The 12,384-nt window shown below is 54.9% G+C and overlaps 1 protein-coding gene across 1 annotated transcript; it reads right to left on the bottom strand.

Annotated features, from left to right (window-relative positions):
- Nucleotides 1-3,048: 3,048 nt before the first annotated feature.
- Nucleotides 3,049-9,718, bottom strand: NODAL (nodal growth differentiation factor). Its single transcript, XM_030334229.1, has 3 exons — nt 9,523-9,718; nt 4,738-5,435; nt 3,049-3,303 (listed from the first exon to the last, which is right to left on the bottom strand). The coding sequence occupies exons 1-3, from the start codon at nt 9,716-9,718 to the stop codon at nt 3,151-3,153; spliced, it is 1,047 nt and encodes a 348-aa protein (XP_030190089.1). The 3' UTR covers nt 3,049-3,150.
- Nucleotides 9,719-12,384: the final 2,666 nt, after the last annotated feature.

Below are 12,384 nucleotides of genomic sequence, written 5' to 3'. Positions count from 1 at the left end.
GCGTAGAGTTTCGTTCACAGGCGTCCGAGTGAGACAGCCTTGAATTCCAGGTGAGCTGCTTAGAGGCCTCATCCCTTCCAGCAGGATTCTCTGCTGTAGGCTAGGGTTAGGAACTACAACTTTCCGAGGTGGCTGTGAGGCTCAGCTAGGCTCACGGCAAGCGCTTAGCTTAGCTCAGGGCCTGCTTCGGCAGGAGTTCAGCAAAGGACTGGAGCTCAGCAAGGTTGGCGTGGCGACCAGAGGTAAGCCACTTGGGCCTCCTTTCCCTCAGGAGTGAGCCGAGTCTGGGCGTGGAGCCTGCAGCCACCACCTAGCCCTGGACCTCTGGAAGGACTAAATCTTTAGGGGAAGATGGGGCCAAACTATTTTGGTAGCACTTCACGCATCCTTTACTTTGTCCAAAGGTAGGTAGGATGTTAACTTCAAAGGCAACTTAAGGGGGCTTTGCCCCTAAGAATGGGAGACTGGAGAAGAAGGAGGCAAACCCCTAATGGTGCTACTGGAGTCACAACTGCTTCCCACATCCCGTGTAGCCCATGCTTCTGCTGCTCTCCCTTTTCGTTGTCTGTCCTTTTCTCCACTCCCACGTGCCACCGGGTCCACCCGCTTCCCCAGCCAAGGAGAGCCAGGCATCCCATTTTCCCCACTCAGCTACCGGCTTAGCACTACTCCAAGTACGGTAGGCCTTTGGCTGGAGAGCAAGTTCAAATCCCTGTTCTGTAAAGCCCCTTCCTGGCCCCCAGGTTAGGGCTCCGTTCTTAGAGATGGTATTTCCTCTGGTTCAAAGCTTTACTGCAGGGCCCAGAGCATGAAGCAGTGTTTCTAGGCTTGACTCCCAAGTGCCTCTGGCCAGGCAGCAGGGTGACCTACTGCGGACAGGCCCAGTGCTGAGCTCCCAGCAGGGGTCAGCAAAACGTAGTCCACTCCTCTGCCTCCATCTACGTGCCTTGTCCGTGAGGTTTGTTCGGAGTCCGTAAAGCTGCTAACTAAACACTCCCACAAGCTGTGGCCACAAATAGCTTGAACTTTTGCTCTCCGGGCCCTAGCCGTAGAAGGAATGTTGGGGACCTATCTAGTGAGGAAGATGCTCTAAAGCCTTAGGATGGGATTTTTCCCTCCCAAGAACTTCAGTCTGGTAGCGAAATTGGGTCCAAACATTTGGTTCCAAAGGCCAGGCCTTGACCTAGAGGTAGGGGAGCAAAAACCTCGCGATTCAAGACAGTGTCCCTGGGGCGGCTCCGGAGACCAGAGCTGAGTTCTTGACGCAGTCACTCCTAGCTGTGGTCAGGCCTCTAGGCCGCCGTGGTCTCTCGCTTAGGAAAGCAGTGGGATGAAAGCTGGCCTCGCGAGGCCTCCCCACCTCTACTGCTTTCTGAGTAGAACCCGATGCGGAATCCTACTGTGATTCGGGATTGTGGTGAGGGCTGGTCTATTTCCACTCCAAGGAATGCACAGCTCGATCAGCTTTGTTGCTGAATCAGGGCTTTGAGGTTTCTCAAGCCCAGGCCTGGCTTCAGCTTAGCCAGCCGATGCTTAGGCCGGGATTACTACCTTGACTCCACCAAGGCTGTGGCTGAGTCACGTCCAAAGTCAGGAGGGATTCCCACGCGGTGGGGATCATTCTGGAGCACAGGGGGACAGGCTTCTTGGGAAAGAGCAGCAGAACTACTGTAAACTCCCATCCCCGGTAAAACACTCCCCACCCACCCCCCATCCCTGCCAAGCAAACAAAAAGTCCGTTTTGGCAATGCTTAATGAGTCAACTAAAAGAAAAACAGAATCGCTGCCTTTGGGGTCTTTTTATCCAAGAGGCAAAGACACGCTCTGTTGTTTTTGCGGGAGAGCTTCCTATGAGAAAGCTTGGGTTCTTTCTGCTGTGCTGCTAGGCGGAGCCTGAAATTAAGCCAGACTTAGAACCCTGGGCTGATAAAGGTTGGATAAAGGGGGTACAGCAGGCCTCACACGTTGTAGAGGGGGATGGGGATGAGGCCCAGAGGACAGTCCAGGACCTCAGGCCTGTGGCGCTTCTGCACCCACTAACAGACGTTTTACAGGAGTGCATTAGGATCCATCCACTTTGATTTCAGAGGAAGAGGTTGGGCAAGGAATTACTCGCCTGAGGTCACACGGCTTTTCAGTGGCTGAGCTGTGTGACCATAAGCCAAGTTCACCCGAGTCTTCGGCTACTTCACCCCTGCCGGATGGGAAGCTCCAGGGCCTCATTAACAGCACACAATGAGAGGCCAAAGTGAATTGTCACCAACTTTAATAGACTCGGATTGTGTCTGCCCGAGCAGGCTGACGGGGATGACTGAGAGCTCCACCACTATAGTCCAGTGTGGCCAGTTCAGAGTTCCTGCCTCTCCCTTCAACGGCACCAGCTGGCCTAGGAGGATTTCACAATGGCTTTATTGTTTGTGCAACTCATTAGCAGAGACCCACTCCAGGGAGCCTCTGGACAAGGCCGACAGATTGCCACTGGCCAGCCTGAAAGATGCGGGGGCTCCCCTCAACCAGCCGGAGGCAATAAGAGCCAACTCTTTATTATTGTCTTTTAATTTATTTATTTTTTTATTTTTGAAGTAGGCTTCACGCCCAGCGTGGAGCCCAAAGCGGGGCTTGAACTCACAACCCTGAGATTAAGACCTGAGCTGAGATCAAGAGTAGGGCGCTTAGCCAAACCAACTTGAGCCACCCAGGCGCCCCTTGAGCCAACTGTTTTTAATTTAACACAGTGAACTCAATCTTGGCAGGGGTGGTCAAAGACCACTTTTGAGAATACATAAAAGTTGTAGATAATCTGTCCCACCTCAAAAATGAATGCACGTGTGCCCCAACGTTTGCGTATAATTTCTAGGGGTTCACAGGTTAAAAAGTCAAAGAACCCTTTTCGCTAGTGCTTTTATTCACCACTGTCTCTTCAGTAAAGAGAAAACCCAACAAGCCTGCTTCCAGAGGCTTGCCCTCTCTCCTGACGACAGCAACCTTCCTTTACAGAGTGGGCGCCTTCCTCCTCACATCTGGCAGGCAGAGCAAACTTCCCCCCACTCTCCTCATTGGGTTAGACGGCTATCGTGTCTTCTAGGACCTTCCCGAACCTTCTAGAACCTTCCCAGGGTACAGGCAAATCCAGCTCCCACCAGGATCTCCTCAGAGGCACCCACATTCTTCCACAATCATGTCTTTGTGATGGTCTAGAAGGACTCTGCCATTGTCCACGTACAGCATGCTCAACGGCTTGGTCTTCACTGGGGCACAGCACGTAGAAGGGACTCGGTGGGGCTGGTATCGTTTCAGCAGGCTCTGGCGGGGGGAAATAAGTTAAAGTCAGTTTCTGGGTACAAAAACAGAAGAAAATGGTTTTCATAAAGGAATCAGCCTGCTAACACATCATAAAGTCTGACATGCAAAGTCTAACTTTACAGGCTGTTTTTAAAAAAAAAAAAAAAGGAGCTAAACAGAAGATTCTAAAAGCCGTCTCTGGGTAGAGCAGCAGCAAACTTAACATGTCCTTCTATTGTTCTAGCCTAGCGTGCCTACCAATTCCAAGAAACTCCTGGTTTAGTTCCAGAAACATGAAGCAAAAGCGAGTCATGTGGAAATTCTTGTGGGATTTGTTTTGTTGCCCAGAGAAGGGCGAATGGAGTCAATAGGAGAAAAGGTAACAATCCCTTGGCACTCTGGAACTGGGCCCTGTCCCTGTGGTCCAGCAAAGTCTTTTTAGATCCGAGTGTCACCCGCGAGTTGCCAGTTGGGACTATCTGGGTCTCTGCAGGCCCCCTTAATCATGCAGCAGGTAGGTTAGTGGCAGGAAGTCCCGGGAGAGGCTCAGGCCTCCGCCCAGGGAAGGTCCCACAGAGCTCTGGCCCCACCAGTGCTTCCCTTGCATGAGCTCAGCTCACATACTCCCCAGAGGCTCTGAATCCAAATACTAGGGTCATGATGTTAGGCCCTCTTCTCTGTTTTCTCCCTCTCATTCTCCCTTTGCTTTCCTCCACCACCTTCTAGACCTTAGGCTGATGAGTGTGGCACCTGGGGGTAGCCTCGGGCCTTCTCTACTGCAAAGAAACCTCCTCTTTCAGGCAGCAAAAGTACAGTGGGTGGAAACAGTATTGTGCCAACCATGGCCCCATAAATGTGGCCCCCATTTCATCAGTGAATCACAGACTTCTAGTAATGATAATACAACATCACACGTGCTGGTTCTCTGCCCACAGATGTACATGGGTATACGTATCGTCTCCTTGAACCCTACGACATTCCTGTGAAACACGGCATTGCCATCCCCATTTCACAGGTGGTAAAACTGAGGCTCGAAGAGACTAAAGAATTTGGTCAATATCACACGGCTAATCTGTAGGAATCAAATCCAGGTTTATTCCCAAAATCCAGATTCTGAACTCCCTTTCCTAGAAATCAGGGCCGAGGGGAAGCTGAGACCTTCTAGTCTATACCCCGCCACCCCTAATTTTACGAAAAGACAAGGAAGAAGTCCTAAGGGAGGGAAGTGTTCGAGGTTACCCGGTGGGGCATGACTCCTCGTAGGCCCCTCTGAGGCTGGTGCCACAGGCCATCCCTATATCCCAGCACAGCAGCTGGCACACTGTTGGTGCTCGGATAAGTGAATGAATGAACAGCAATGGGATCGCAGAGCTCGAGTCCTGTCCCCCGATCCGGCAGTATGGCCACTTCTCCCGCAGAGCCCACCGCCTCCCCTCCCCTGGCAGGGCTCCGCACCTGGATGTATGCGTGGTTGGTGGGATAGAACTCCTCCCCCACAGGGTTAGGACACTCGCCCTCACAACGGTAGGCGTTGTACTGCTTGGGGTAGATGATCCAGGAGCCCCATCCGATGAGGTTGAAGTCCACCTGGAACTTGACCTTCCGACACAGCTGGCTTCTGTCCGGCAAATGGTGCCGGCGGTGCCTCCGGCCCCTCTCCTGGGAGAGCTGTCCCTCTCGGGCCCGCCAGGAGCTTTCCGCCTCCCACAGCAAGGTGGAGCCACCCAGCCGCCTCTGCTCCGGGGAGAGGTTGGAGTAGAGCACGAGGAGCGCGCTGGCGACCGGCGGCACGGGAGGCCGCTGCGGACACTCTCTGGCCAAACTGGACGCCTGCTCCACCAGCTCCCCAGGGTGCTTCAGCCACTTGGAGAGAGGCCTGGTCACCTCCAGGACCATGCTGCCTGAGGAAAAGGTCATCTGGGACAGAGGAACAGTGAACGAGTCCATCCGAAGACGCTCCCGGCAGTCGGCTGGGTCCTGCTCCGCATCCGGCTTTAGCTGGTGCAAAATCTCGATGGAGGGCAGCACGCCAGGGGGAAGGTCCACGGGGCCGGCCAGCTGCAGCCGGAGCTCGGCCCACACCAGATCCTCCGCTTGGCTCAGGAAGGAGAAGTCAAAAGCAAAGGTCCAGTTCTGCCCATCGGCGTGCACATCTGGGTGGGGAGAAACCAGGAAGGAAGCAGGGTGAGTGGGGGCCCCCTGTATGCTCCCAGCGCTCATGTTGCAGCCTTCACCTGACAGGGACCCTCTCAATCCTCATCCCAACCCTACGAGTTGGGAATGTGGCCATTTTAGTCCAATTCAAATCGAGGCTCAGAGAGGTTAAATTACCTGCACGAGGTGGCGGGGCCAAGAATTGACCCAGATTTGCCCAACCGCAAAGCTCACACTCCAAATCCCGATTCTGCTGTTCCCGCTAAGACACCCCCCAGCCAGAGAACAGCTGGTAGACGCTGGATGCGTTCTCCCTGCTCTTTGGCCAAACCCTGAGCTTTCTCACCTAAACCCTGGGCTTCCCCTCACCCTGTGACCCTGAGCTCCCCAGACTCCATTTTCTCATTGGAAACGGTGGCCTGATTCACGGGCACGTGGAAAGGCCCCGAACCTTCTTGGAAGGCCCAAGCAACAGAAGCCCAAGGCCGGCCACCCTCTGCTCCACCTATTCCTAAAGATGGAGGCAGAAACTTCCGGGGTTTTTGACAACCTCACACGTTCTAAGCATGACTTTGCACTGACCTGGCAGTTTTCCAACCAGTGGGCTTTCCCATCTACCTGCAAGGTGCTCATCACCGCCCCCTGTCAGGTCATTCACACACCTGGGGCAGACACAGTCTGCACACACACAGCCCCCAGCCTGGTCCCAGCCCCCTCCCCAAGATGACAAAACCCAAAATGGATGAAACAGAATGGGGAAGCGTGTTCCATTCATCTTAGTCCCGGACTAATTTGGCCCAATATCTGGTAATAGCATGTATGTGTGCATGCTAAAAGTGACCTTGAATTTGTTTCGAGCCCAGTTTCCTCTCCTTTGCAATGGGAATGGTCATGCCCTGCCCATCTCAGCCTCATCACAAGCTTTCATGGAAATAAAAAGGGCTGACCGTCTGTTGCTAAATAAAAGGGATTATTCATTCCTTAGAATAAAAACACTACCCTTTTGCGAACAGATCTCAACGGTAGTGACGACCTCCTATTTGGGTCCACTCTGGGCAGACCTCACGACAGTTTCCTTTTTTTATTGCCTCCTAGAGCATCTTTGGTGAGATGATGTAAGTGAATTTCCCTGAGAAATCCAGCCTGCATTATTATAAGGAAGCAGTTTCCAGCTTCAGCCTCCTGGCAGCTTCTCCGAGCCCATCCCCAGAGGCTCTTCACTTAATTTCCACTTCCCTCCTCATTAGCACCTGTAGGGGGCAATAACCCGCCCCTGGCTAGCAACTCTCCCTGGAGGTGTGGGGAGGAGGCCTGCATTACCCATTGCCCACTGCAGCACCCCCTAGCCACCTGGGGATTCCGTGGGACGTGTAACAACTCCTGGCCACCTGCACCAGGAGTTAAAGACTTTTCATCTCAAGTATCCACCAATGGCCTTTTAGAGGAAGACATTCCAGCTCAGTGATCAAGAGCAGGGGCTCTCGTGCCTCCTGTGATGGTTCAAATCCTGCCACTTGCTGTTTAACACTGGGCAGGCTAGTTTCCTTCTCTGGGCCTCAGTTTCCCGCTTTGCAAAAGGGAGCCAGTGACAGTATCACCTCACAGAAGTGTTAGGATTTGCTGAGATAATGTGCAGAAAGTGTTTGGCCCAGCACAACCAACGTGCAATAGGTGTCAGCTGTCATCAACCACTTCCTTATTATTGCGGACGTCCAAGGTTAGAAATGAAGGTGTCCAGATAGGTAGTGAAAGACCTGGACAGAAGAGCAAAGTCAGCCATTACCAGGATGGACAATGTGTATGGAGCGCTCCTTCCCAGTGGGGCGGAGTCTCTGACTCCATGACCCCACCCCCAGCCAAGGGGTCCTTGGGACACAGTGCTGATAGGTTCTCTTAGATCGGTCTCTGGTTCTTGTTAGGATAGGGGTGCCTAATCTTTTGGGGGTCACCGATGCTTGCTACAAGCCAAGAATGCTCTCTCCCCAGGAAAGAAAGCATCTCCCACTTCTACAGCAAATGTGATTTGTTGGTATCAGGTATCAGGAAAGGGTTCGTGGACACCCTGAAACCTATCCACGCAACTCAACAGAATCGGCCACACAGGCCCCAGGGATATTCTTGACCCGCGTCCAATTCTAAAGAAGAAAGTGGTTGGGCCCATGCCCTGGGGGTTCCCTCACCCTCAAACAGGATGCTGAGGCCGAGTTGGGATTCCGGGCTCCGTAGGAAAGGAGGGTGTGGGTATGACGCTAAGTGTCCACTCTACATTATTACAAACTAGCAGTTAATTGCCACTCATTGCTTCCCGGGCCAAGCATTGTCTCTTTGAATCCTCCCCACCATTATCACGGTTTCGCAGATGAGAGAAAACTGAAGTTCGGAGCTGAGGCTGGCTCCACAGCCACAGACGAAGATGCAAACCCAGTTTGGTTAGACTCCAACACCCCGTTTCCCGCTTTACAGGTGCGGCATGACAGATAAACCCAAGAGGGAAAGGAGCAGTTAGACCATCCCTTCTCCACCCGTGTCCCTCCAGGCAGGCTCCTCTGGCTGCTTTCAAAAACTGAAACCAGTTCACAACACTGTGAATGTACTTAAAGTCACTGTACATTTTAAAAACAGTAAAATGGTAGGTTTTGTCATGTATATTTTGCCGCATTCACACACAAATGAGGCAGAAGGAAAGCCAGCCCCCGGTTTTACAAAAGGGGAAACTAGTTCTGCAAAGGATACACCAGGAATTGGGAAGCAGGGTTTGAGGGAACTGAACCCAGTTTTCCAGTCTCCCAGACTCTCAAACCACCACGAACCTTCCGGAACTCTCCAGAAGGAGAGAGTGAACTGAAGAAGGGCACTCTCTGCCCCTTTGCCCAGCCTCCTCCCCACACCAGCTTTCCGGTAGAGGGACTGAGCAGAGCCCTCCAGTAATTTCCAAGCCCCTCAGGTTAGCCCCTCGGGTGTCCCTAAATCTGGCTGATCCCCAGATGACCCTTCAAGAGGGGTCATCGGCTGTCTGACCCCAGACGTGGCAGGCCAGGGAGCTAAGAGCCCCCACCCCCGCACCCGACCAAAGGGCTGGCGGGTGGCCAATTAGGTCAGATGATCGGATGTGGATTGCGCCCCAGCGTGGGGGAGGGCCGTCTGGCCCCAGCCGGCAGAGGGAGGCACAGGCCGGCGCAGGGCGGCAGGGGTCTGCCCCCCGACCCCAGGAGTCAGGATGTGGATTGCATGGGGCAAGGGGACCCCGCGGAAGGGGTCCCTCCACTCAGCACCCACCTGTCCGTCCCGCCCGATGCCCAGAACGCCCTGCCCCGACTCCGAGGGTGAAACTCCCGCGTCACCACGGTCGCTGAGCGTTTCCCCCAACCAAATCTAGGCCCCGAACCCGGTACTACTCGGGACACTGGCACCTTCCCGGCCTGGACTCGAGTCCCCAAGCCTGCCTCAGTTCCCGACTTCGGGGCACTCCACCTCTAGTACCGTATCTCTGAACTATAATCCCTGATGTTTGTTACGCGCTCGGTGCTGGGTTTCGAAGTTCGCGGTCAGCCTCCGGCATCCATTCACCCTGACGCGCGAAAAGAAATTCGACAGAGCGTATGTGGCAATAATAACGACCACTTTATTACCATGCCTGGTTTTGTGCTAAGCGTTTTATGTGCTTTGTCACCTGGCGCTCGCCACACTTTTATAAGGGAGGGACTGCTGTCCCCATTTCACGGAAGCGCAAACCGAGGCGCCCGGAGGTTACGTAGTTGAACAAGACCGCATCGTCGACTGGCGCAATCGGGCTCCCACCCTCCAGCGCTGCGCTCTACCCACCCTAAACCAAGGCCCAGAACGCAGGGGTCTCCGCCCCGGGGCCCTTCCCGATGCCAGAATCCCCTCCACCCGCCGACCCTGCGCGCCGAGCCAGTGCCGACGCCGGTGCCACCCCAGACCTGGACCCCCGATGCTCCTCCCTCCCAGCGCAGAGCGCCCTCAGCGGCGGGGTCCCCAGCCCGGAGCCACCCTCACGCAGCATTTCCCAGCGCCCTTCCGGAGTCCCAAGGCGCCCCCGGGGCTCGGCGGGGCTGCGCAGCCTACCTTGCGCCTGCAGGCTGCGGATGATGTCCGCCCGGGGCAGCGGGTCGCGGTAGAGGCTCAGCATGTACGCTAGAGGGGACGGCGACGAGGGCTGCCCCCGCGTACGGAGGGGCGACGGGGCCACGGTCGCGGCGCCCGCCTGGACCAGGGCCCACCAGGCGTGCAGGAAGAACCAGGGCAGACGGGGGGCTTGCATGGTGGGCTGGCTGGGCCCGGAGCGGCGCCTCCGCCCCTTTTATCCTGGGCCTTCGCTGCCGCCCCGCCCTCTCCCTCCTTCCCTGGGGGAAGCCTTGGGATCCTGTACCTCCCCCCCCCCACCCCATCCAGGGGGGTGGCCCCCAGAGGGACCACCTGCTGCGGGAGGGCCAGACCTGAGCCTGGGAGGGAGGAGACCCGCTGAGCTAGAGGAGCCCTTAGGTCCCGCGACCCTCTAGTTTGCCGCGTTTGAGGACCCTGGCACTCTGCTACTTTAGATACCCCAGGCCATGTTTCTGAGGCCCTGGTAAACTCCTCACCCTCAAACTGGCAGGTCAGAATTGTGGCTTCCTTGCTCTGCCTTACCTCGGATCCCTGCCCTTTCCTGTTTCTCCAAGCTCCAAATGGATGTCTGGCTCAACAGCAGCAGGTAGCGAATGACAGTGCATCCTGGAGGCTCTCAGGCCAGGTGAGGCCCCAGGCTGACCTGCGATGCTCCCCCCCCCACCCAGCCTGGCCAGGTGCAGCCTTCCGGGCCCTCACCCAGATGGCCTCCTGGAGCACTCCTGGCCTTAACTGGCAAGTCCTGTCTGGATGGCTCTGGGAAACCAGGGGTGACGGTACTGGGAGTTGCTGGAACCAAGAAGGTGAGCTCCAGAGGAAGGCCCCTGGGGACCTGCCTCAGACAGGGATGGAAGTGTTCTCTAGAAGGCAAAGGGCACAAGTGACCAGGATGAAGGACACACTTCTCCATCAGAAAGGGGAAGTGTTTCAGCAGAAGCCGGAGCCCGGGGCATAGCTAACAGGGTGATCCCGGCCCCTGAGAGTGGAGCACGTGTGGTGGGCATCATCCCAGTGATTTCAGGAGAAAGGTGTGTCCTGTGTTGTCCTTGGCCTGCAGTCCCTGTCTGGCCTGGCAGTTGCCCCCGGGGGACCCAGGTTTCAGCTCAGGACCTCTCATTTCCCTTTCTCTGGGCCCTGCTTTCCTCAGCTGCTTGGGAGTGATCCTCATGCGGCCTCCCTTCCGGGTGCCATCCCATCAGAGCTGGAACTACCTGTAAAGAAATACAAATCCCTGCCCCTTGTCAGGCCCCAGCTGTTTCCCTCAGCCCAGGGGGGCTCCTCCTCCCCACGTCCTTTCTTAGCCTGGGCGACATTTACTGAAATGCTCTGTGCTGGGCCCACGTCCAGGCCTTTCACAGGACGCTCCAGCTCCAAAGAACCACAGGCTCAGCCCGGAGCAGGTACAGACAGTGGGAGGAGGCCCAGCAGGTTCAGCTGGGAGCTCCAAACTTGGGGGGTGGGGGGGAGGCAGGTAGCTGGGGTGGAGCTGGTCCACCCAGCAGGAAGGAACCTCACTGTCACCAGGAAGAGAGTGGGGGAGGGGCGGGGACAGCGAGGGGGAGCGGCAAACCATGGGACCTGGACAGTCTGCTCTACCAGCAGCTTTTAGTTCCGTAAAGCTAAGGACCGCCTTGTTTGTTGTGTTTTCACCATTGTACACATTACAGTTGGGATCCCAAAAATCTTCGCTAGATGAGTAAATCAGGGAATGGCACTGTGTCCGGACTTGCCTGAAGACAAGTGTCACCCGGGGTGTTTGTTAAACTATTGACTCCTGACCTCTAGAATTAGAATTTGGGGAGAGGGCTTGGCCATCTACATATTTAACAAGCACCCCATGATCCTTACCTGACAACCTTGAGAACCTGGGTGGCCTGGAGTTCTCGTCACAGTTTGGACCCCCGCTCCCGGCGTTCAGGTTCCTCATCTATAAAACATTACTGGAGATCCTCCTTCCATACGGATTAAATGAAACCATTGTGAAAGTGCCTTGCGGACTCCAAACCCTGGTGTATTTGTAAATCCTTATGTGTGTGGATATTATTATGCTCCATGGCTGTCATTCAAATTTCCCAGCGTGGGAGCTTGCCGGTTCTGGATTGTTGGTCCCAGCCCTCGCATCAGACCCTTCCCCAGAGGCAGAAGGCAACCCTCCTGCGGGTTGTGAATATACAGATAAAAAAACAATGACAGATTGTGGTTAGTGCAAGGGAAACCCCTGGCGAGGACATGGGAACCAAGAATGGCAACACAGGGGAGTGCCTATAGCTAGACAGAGGTACAGGAATCCGCCTCCCCCCAATCCAGAGCTCCCCAGTCCCCACGTGACCTAATATCCAGGTGGTCCCTGTTTCAACAGGGACATTCAGCAGTCTTTACCCACCAAGGTTGGGAAAGGAACAAAGAAGATACATCTACTTCTCATAGTGGACCAGGAGCTCCTTGAAATTAAGGAGAACGCTTTATTCATCCTGTGTCCCTTGCACTACGTGACACATGGGAGGTCCTCGATAAACCTTTTAGCTAAAGTGAATGATTACGGCAACAGCTAACATTTATTGAGTGCTCAAAGCAATTGGCACTCTGCTAATCACTGAGCTGACTTTATCATCACCCCTACTTCAGAGATGAGAAAACAGAGGCTCAGAAGAAACATGGTAATTGGCTCAAGGCCACAAATTTACAGGTGGGAACAGCCAGTACGTGAAGGGCAGGTCTCTGCTTATCAACTACACCGGTGCTTTGAGCCTTACTGCTTCCCCGTAGATGAGAGGGTGAACGTGTGCCTTGTACTAGGACTTAAAAAACTCTCAGTCTTACCTT

This window comes from Lynx canadensis, chromosome D2 (assembly GCF_007474595.2).
Source record: "Lynx canadensis isolate LIC74 chromosome D2, mLynCan4.pri.v2, whole genome shotgun sequence".
NCBI classification, from domain to species: domain Eukaryota; kingdom Metazoa; phylum Chordata; class Mammalia; order Carnivora; family Felidae; genus Lynx; species Lynx canadensis.
Note: the sequence above shows the minus strand (reverse complement) of the source record. Positions and strands in the feature narration are given on the sequence as shown.